Raw genomic sequence first — 8,317 nt, 5'->3', positions numbered from 1 at the left:
GTGTGTGTGTGTGTGTGTGAGTGTGTGTGTGAATATGAGTGTGAGTGTACCTGTGTGCGTGTGTTTGAGAGACAGAGTGTGTGTGTGTGTATGTGTGTGTGTGTGTGCGCACGCGCACAAAAAGGGAAAAAAATCACCCCAATTGTTTGCCTCAATGATTAAGTTCTGGTCATTTCTTGAAGTGCTTGTTGAAAGGAAAGAATACAGACCTCAGTTTAATAAAATGTTAGATCATAGCATACATCGAAAAATGCTACTGTGGGTACATTTTTCCTCATTTACTTTTTAAAATATTTTTTGAAATTAAAATATAATGACATCATTTCCCCCCACTTGTTTCCCCTTCAGTCCTTTCTATGAACCCTCTCTCTCAAATTCAAGACCTCTATTTTTTAATTGTCATATTATATATATATATATATATATATGTGTGTGTGTGTGTGTGTGTGTGTGTGTGTGTGTGTGTGTGTGCATTCCAAATATATAAATACAACCAGCTCAGTCTGTATAAAGTTACTTCTTTGTATATGATTTCAGGCCTTATTTAAAAGAAAAATCATCATTGGATAATAAAAATGGCACGTTTTAAACGTTATATACTTTGATGTAACAATCGCTCAGTGACACTTTGTTTTGCCAAAATACAAAGCTTGACACAGCTGAGAGGAGGGTATTTCCTACAAAAATAAAATGCTCAAATTTTCAAAAACTAGCAGGTGTGGTGACACATGCCAATGATACGAACACTCAGGGAGGCAGAGGCAGGCGGATCTCTGTGAGTTCGAGGCCAGCCTGGTCTACAAAGCGAATCCAGGACAGCCAGGGCTACACCAAGAAATCCTGTCTCAAAAAAAAAAAAAAATATATATATATATATACACACACACACACACACACATATATGTTTTTGTCAAAAGCTTCAGATTCTGAGTAACGCTTAAGCCGAGCATTATTACTTAAAATGAAGATCAACTCTTTCAGAAATCCTCTGAAAATAGACAAAGAAGCACAGACTGGCCGGTTAGTGGAAGTGGGCGTGTTGTGCTCAGCTATGGACTGAAGGCTTCCCTCCACATTTATGGCTGCGGGTGTGAGTTCAAAGTACTGCAGTGGTTTGTCAGAACACATCCTGTCACAGAACTAATATCTCTCATATTGCCTTGCCTAGAACAACAAGCTGCAGGCTTGAGGGTCCTTCCAAATACCTGAATTCCTGTGGCTTTGTTTTACTTTGGGACTTTCAGATATTGTATGTAAAAACAGGCGTGTACTTGTGTCTGACTGCCTGTTTGTCTGAATATGTATTATTCGCACTACTTCATTTATAAGTTAACACTTTTTCACTTAGAAATAACACTTCTTGGGCAAGCTTTTTAGAGCCTTGATATGAGACAAACTATAACGTTTATTGAAAAATAATTTATCACTTCATGTTAAGAAGTGATAAGTTCATTAGCTAAGAAGCTAAAATGTTATCTTTAAAAACTAATGTTCTCATGTTTAAGGTGTCCCTTTTTTTGTACATTGCAAGAATCTTAAGTGAGTCTTTATATGACATTAAGTTGTGATATTGCATTGTTATTTCAGATCTATGGTAAGAAACCATCTTTGGGTTAAGAATTCATATGGAATATGAATTTCTGTGGTTAGGCTTGCTGGTAACTTACAGCAAGATTAATAGAATTTTTTTTGTAAGAAAAGTGAACTGTTTTGCAGAAAGCCATTGTGAATTTGGCCTTGTTATCTTTCTCAGAACTATTGATTCAGATCTATGTATTTATGTGAGGTTTTTAAAGTAAGAGTACACTGGTTTTCAGCTAGCACTTTTGATCTCCCCACACTGGCGTCTCCATGGGGGTCAGCCACTGGAGAGGACTGAACCACAGTTACTTAGACTATCGGTCTCTGCAGTAGCTGAGATCTGCTGGCCTGGGCAATAGAGATGCTCTGCCCCAGGAACTCAGCTTCTGTGGCAGCCGTTGCATCCTCTAGCAGACTTTCCAAGTCTGTGCTGTTGCTCTCTCCAGCTGCTAGAAGTGAAACTGCTTAGGGGAAATAATTTCTGTACATGGTTCTGAAACTGTCCACTTCAGGAAGAAATTTGTCTAAAGGCAACCATTCCTAAATAGGATATATATGTATCTATGTGTGTGTGTATGTATATATCAGTCTGAACTGCCATATGCCAATGAATAAGAGATAAACAAGTCTTGAAGGATACACAGCAAATATCTGTCCTAGCTTTACCTTTTCAAAACATGACAAAAATCAGTTACAAGTGTGTTCCCAAAAATAGCCATTTTATTAAAGTCACAGCCAATTTACTTTTATAAAATATGTTCTTTAATATTCTACCTCTTAAATAACTGTACTTGTGTCACAAAACATGATACAATAACCAGAATTCTAGTTGTTGCTACTGAATTTCCAGAAGTTCTATCTAAAAACTAAATAAGAATTAGTTTTGAATTTTATGTTGTTTTGACTCATCTAAGACATTGATAAAAGAAAAATCTTGTTGTTTTTAGTTTTTCAATTTGAAGAGTTGATAAAAATTCAGAAGATAACTGAAACTTTTCACACTGTCTTGTTAGTAATCTGGGGAACACAGAAGAATAGGGGGCAGAGAAATGTTAATCCAGCAGAAACACAAAATAACTGTTGGACCCTGATCCAAAAGCACAGAGAGGAATTTCCCCTCCCTCCCTTTTGCCTCTCCTTGGCCTGATCTGTCTACTTTTCAAAGCAGAATTTTGTTTTCCCAAAATGTACCAGACAGGAATTTGTTCAAATTCCTCAAAACCAAGCCAGGAAACTCAGAAGCTTCAGGCATTCATGGCAGAGCAAGAAGGGCATGTCTGTGAAAGCAGGCATGAATCATTGTAAGAAGCATGTAGGTTTGCTCCTGGGCCAACTTAGGGATGTGGCTCAGCTTCATTGAGCCACAGTTGCCTTGTTTTAAAATAAGAGACTGGTGAGAATGAACTTTCAGGCTATCAATACAGAATCAAAGCATTTTCTAAGATGGCTTTTCTATTGGTATCCTTCAGAAAGTCTTAGGGAGCTCAGGAATTGTCCTGGTTTGATGGTATTGAATGGAGCCCAGACTACTATTGGTCTTCTATCCTGAGGTATAGGTGGGTTAGTTGTTTTCTGTCATACATTCATGAGCCTCTTTAATGACTCAAGGTAAAAACTGAGGGAATTCTCTGGCTGTGACGTTCAAAGCAAAGACGGTCCCAAACAAGCTGTTCCCTAGAAATTTTAAGTACCACATGAAAGAGCTTTTCCACAATATGCACAGAAAAATTCCCTTTGTCCCTTTATAAACTTGACTAATTTTTCGGGGTGTTTGATACGTGCCCATGCAGCAGCAGCAATGCATTTAAGCCTAACAGAATTAGAACATGCACCTGCCACACGAGGGGCTTATTCGTAATTGCTAAACATCCATTGGTATTAAGAAAGCAGGAACTGAAAGCAATGAGCAAACAGCAGCTTTGCACAAACATTTGGCTACATTTCCTCCAAAAGAGACGAAAACTGAGGTACTAATTTCATTGAAAGACTTTGTTATGGAGGTTCATTAGAACATCTCTGTCAGTACATCAGAAATTAATATTACTAATTTTTTCTTTAAACTACTGCAAACATTTTCTTGTATTTTTAAACAGTGGTTGTTACAGCTCAAGCAACTGATTTAAAAAGTGATTTATAAGGTACCACACACACACACACACACACACACACACACACACACACACACTCCAAAAAGACCCGTGAAAAGCCTACAGTGACTGATGGAGAAGAATAACAAGCTATACCTGCTGGATAACTAGTTAAATAAAAAATAATCAAAGCTTTGAATAAGTGCTTTATCTGTCAGACACATTTCTCTCTGTTGGGCTTAACTAGCATTTCTGGGAGAGATATTTTTACAATTTTCTCTTGTCTTGAGCAGTAATAGAAAGTTCATGTCTTCTCATCAGCCACTCTCAAATACCTGATGGCTCTTTGGGGTCCCCAGTATACACACTTGATAAGAAGGTAGCTTGCCACCTACCTTGCCAGATTGTCTCTGGTGTGGTGTAATAGTCTTGCTATCATGCCTAAGGAGAATATAGAAAGACACCTCATTCAAAAAATAAGAGGCAAGACCACGGTTGCCCAGAGCTCTGTGGCTCAGAATTTATTTGCTTTGGTACAATATAATACTTGAGGCACTTGAGGCAAATATTTTGAATGAGGCTGGGCAGTGTTGGCACATACCTGTGATCCCAGCTCTCGAGCGGCAGAGGCAGGCAGATCTCTGTAAGTCTGAGGCCAGCCTGGTCTACAGAATGAGCTCTGGGACAGCCAGGGCTATACAGCTCAAAAGAGAAAGCAGACAAAAACTCCTTGAATGAGTCAGGTTTTCATTCTCTTTTACTCCTGTTCTACGTAATTGTTTTGTACACAGTGTTGTCAAGTAGTTTGTGAGAAAACCTAGCAGAAACACACGTTGAGGTGCACAGAGTGACATTCTGAGTGGAGAGAACCAACAAGTGACTTGCTAACACCGCTAAGGCTGCAGCTTGGGGTTAGCCAGAAGCATCTTACCACAGGTCGGCTGTGGTGCTGAGGCCTTTCTTAATCCCTGCGCTGACTGGTGTGAGCAGAGGGCTGTGACTTTACACTCTAGCTTACAGTGCTTGTTTTAATCTAAGGTGCTCAAATGCCCAGTTCTGATACTTGAATTTGCAATGAAGTTCATACATCAGAACTGCCACCCTGGCTTCTTTGTCTGAGTTTCTTTTGACCAGCTCCTAACAAACTTTTCAATGATGGGTGGCAAAGCTAAAGCACCAGAAGTGGTTGTGCTCCTGGCACCATCGGTTCTGCTTGCCCTTTGGGAAAACACAGAAGCTTCTAATGGTTTAGTGTGGTGGTTATAATGGTTTAGCCGGCAGTGTCACAACTGCCCAGAGGAATCTGAGAATTTCAAGGCCAGCATGGTGACCTGGTTGGTCCAACATCAGATGGATAGGAATCATGGCCACTTGGAGTGTTAGAAAAAGAAACAGAACATGACTTGTGGTGAGTGTGGCCTCATTAAGTCAGAAAATAAATCCCAAGAGGTGTCTTTGATCTGAAGCCACTGCTCCTCAAAGGCAAACAGAGGGAAGGGATACTCTGCACCCCACCCCGAGGAAGCACGCAGTCTCCCTGGAAAGTACCCAGGCACAGAAAGCGGGAAGTGTTTGCACTGGCATGTGGCTTTGACCTCCCTGGAATGGTTCTAATTTAATACCCAAGCTTCCCTGCCAACGTCAGCATTCAGCCATGTCAACACTTCTTTTCCATGTGTGAATAAAACCACTAAAGATCTCACTCCTCCCTTTTAGGGATATTTTCTACTCAAAATGTGGAGGTTTAGTCACTTTCTACTCTGAAGAAATATATTCCAACTAACAAATGTTATTACCTGTGAGATTTTAACTTAGAAAAAATATGTAAACATACAGTTTCATTTTTCTATAAACTGATTTTATTGCAAAATTTTAATTCTGCATACTGACTAGTTTCAGGAGATTTATTATTTTCAACAATGAGACATAGTTGTGCCATCATGGAAAAAAACCTAAGCCTAGTTCAGAAGCATTAGATTTATAAGTATATTTTGAAGATTGCTTGGTTGTGCCTATGTGTACCACATGCATGCAGGTAGCCACTGATACCAGAAGAGGATGTTGGTCCCCTAGACCTGGAGTTACAGGCAGCCGTAAGCCACCATGCAGGTGCTAGGGAACTGATCTCAGGTCCTCTGGAAGAGCAACAGGTGCTCCTCACTGCTAGCTGGGGAGCCAGCCACCCTGAATACCTTTTAAAGTGTTGAGAACCGAGTCCTTTTAAGTTTGCTCCATGTTCAGGAGTAATGGATAAGATATACCTTCTTTTGCTTCAGCTTGCTTTGTTGTGTTGATGCCCAAGTGATAGTTTTCAAGCTGAGTACATAGTACTTGGTAGTTGAGTACGCAGAATAGTTGTGTTAAAGATAATTATCATTATGAGGTTACACCGCACAGAAGATAATTGAGCTAATTATGTGCAGAATACACATTAGAAAAATTAAACATGATTTCAAGAAATAGAACACTCTGTTCATGAAGGTTTCTCCTGTTCGGATAAAGTATTCATTAGAAAATTCAAAAGGTGACATCATTCTAAATAAACCAATTTTAGCTCATATATTTTTCAATAAGTTTCTGCAATTTAAGATGGGCCTTCTTGCTAATTCCTGTGTCAAGGTGCTTATTTCCTAAAAGTGAATATAGTCAGCTTTAGTTGAAAAGCTTTGTAAGAAAATTCCCAGCATCAGTATGTGGCATATGCAAACCTTTGCAAAGATGCATGAACCTCCACATAAACAAATGTGCATACATGCATACATCATCATCAACAACACAAAATACAACATACACAACAAAAATACACACAACTCACAACACAATACACAACACAACAACACATGCAACAAAAATACAACACACACAACAATACACATACAACACACAGAACAACATACAACACAACACAACAACAAACACATACAACACAACAACAATATACAATACAGCAACACACATAAAAATACAACAACACACACAATAATACACATACAGCACACACAGAACAACATACAACACAACAACAATACACACAACAGCAATAATACAAACACCTACAACACACACATGCACATACATACACACGTGAGCACACTCACAGTAGCACACCATGTCTACTAACCCCAGAAGGGGAACGCGTGATGACAAACTAATAACTACACCAAAGTCCAACCTAAGGGACCAGTACGTTTTTACTGAGGTCACCCACAGGAGCGTAGCTGAGGGTTACCTGCGGGAGCACAGACGGCTCACAAGTGGCTACACGTTCAAAGCCACCCAGCACAGGACATGTGCCCCAGTGCTCTTGCACAACCTTGAAGCGGCTTGACAGTCTGACATGTCTGAAGACTTTTCCTGACAGCAGGGATGGCAGCTTCCCCAGTAGTTGGCCACTCCTACAACGCAGGGTGGGGCCTGGCACATCCTCCTTTCCCAGACGTGTAAAGTTCTGTTCACCTCCTGAGTCTCAGCAGCTTTCTACTACTCCTGGAGAGAATGTTTCAATTCCGAGAAACCTGCTGTGCCACACACACACACACACACACACAATAGATAAATAAATAATATATGTATATAAATAACTAAGACAGGAAAGCAATGCACACAACACAACACTAAAGATAATCAAACATGACTAAACCTATATCCAAGCTACAAAAGCATACTGTGCTCAGTCCTGACGCAGCACCCTATCCCTATAGGAAGCTCCAGGGTCTCCCTTTACACTGACATGTAGATTTAGGTTCTTCTTGTGATGCTCTCAAAGCATTGGTGGGAAAGAGCAGGAAGAGTGAGTGGAATTGGAGATGACAATCCAAACATGACTATTGAAATGTTGTTTCTCACACAACCTCAGTTTGTGCCTGAGGGTCTAGAGTGGCAGAGTGGTTTGGGAACACGCTTTATTATTCTACACAGAAGAATGCATTCTATTTCCCGGCACTACCATAGAGTCATTATTCATTTAATAAAAATGTGGCTATTTAGCAAGAAATAATACTTTGATAATGAAAGTTGACCGAACAATACAATGTAGTATATCTAAAGAAAATAATTTCTAAGTATCAGTGTTTTCCATGTTTCCTTGTGTGACACATGGGCTTTGAACATTATGTATGCACATAATTTAAGTTACTTTTAAGAAACACACTCAGTCAACTATAAGATCATTCTCCTCTAAATTACCTGTGAAATAATCACATTAAGCAAGCAGTTATTTTTCTTTCAAAAACTGAAGATTGAGAAACGTTTTTATATCTCTGAAGACCTATGTGATCAAGGGCTTGAGGTGACAGCTCAGTCCATAAAGTGTAGAAGGCACAAGGACCGGTGTGAAAAGTCAGGCATGGCAGTGCTGGGGAGGCAGACACAGGCAGAGCTCTGGGGCTCACTGGCCAACGAGCCTCGGCTCTGTGCTGGACCCCAGCCGGTGAGGGACCATCGAAACAAACAAAAAGCCAACAAACGCAGGGATGATGGTTGTGGGGAAACAACCCTCAGGCTTGATCTCTGGACTCCCTACGCATGCACGTATGTGTAAACACACACACACACACACAGCTACATGAACACACAGAGACACATACACATCTACATGTACACACACACACACATCTACACACATATATACACATGTACACGCACACACA

The 8,317-nt window shown here is 40.0% G+C and overlaps 1 protein-coding gene across 1 annotated transcript in view; it reads left to right on the top strand.

Moving 5' to 3' along the window:
- The window catches only part of Nalcn (sodium leak channel, non-selective), a 273,950-nt gene that overhangs the window by 41,144 nt on the left and 224,489 nt on the right, over positions 1–8,317 (top strand). Inside the window, exon 9 of the mRNA XM_055609597.1 lies at positions 1,588–1,594. Within this exon, the coding sequence (XP_055465572.1) occupies positions 1,588–1,594 (7 nt within the window). The remainder of the gene's footprint in view (positions 1–1,587; positions 1,595–8,317) is intronic.

Source organism: Psammomys obesus, unplaced genomic scaffold, assembly GCF_907164565.1.
Source record: "Psammomys obesus unplaced genomic scaffold, mPsaObe1.curated_primary_1811, whole genome shotgun sequence".
NCBI classification, from domain to species: Eukaryota; Metazoa; Chordata; class Mammalia; order Rodentia; family Muridae; genus Psammomys; species Psammomys obesus.
Note: the sequence above shows the minus strand (reverse complement) of the source record. Positions and strands in the feature narration are given on the sequence as shown.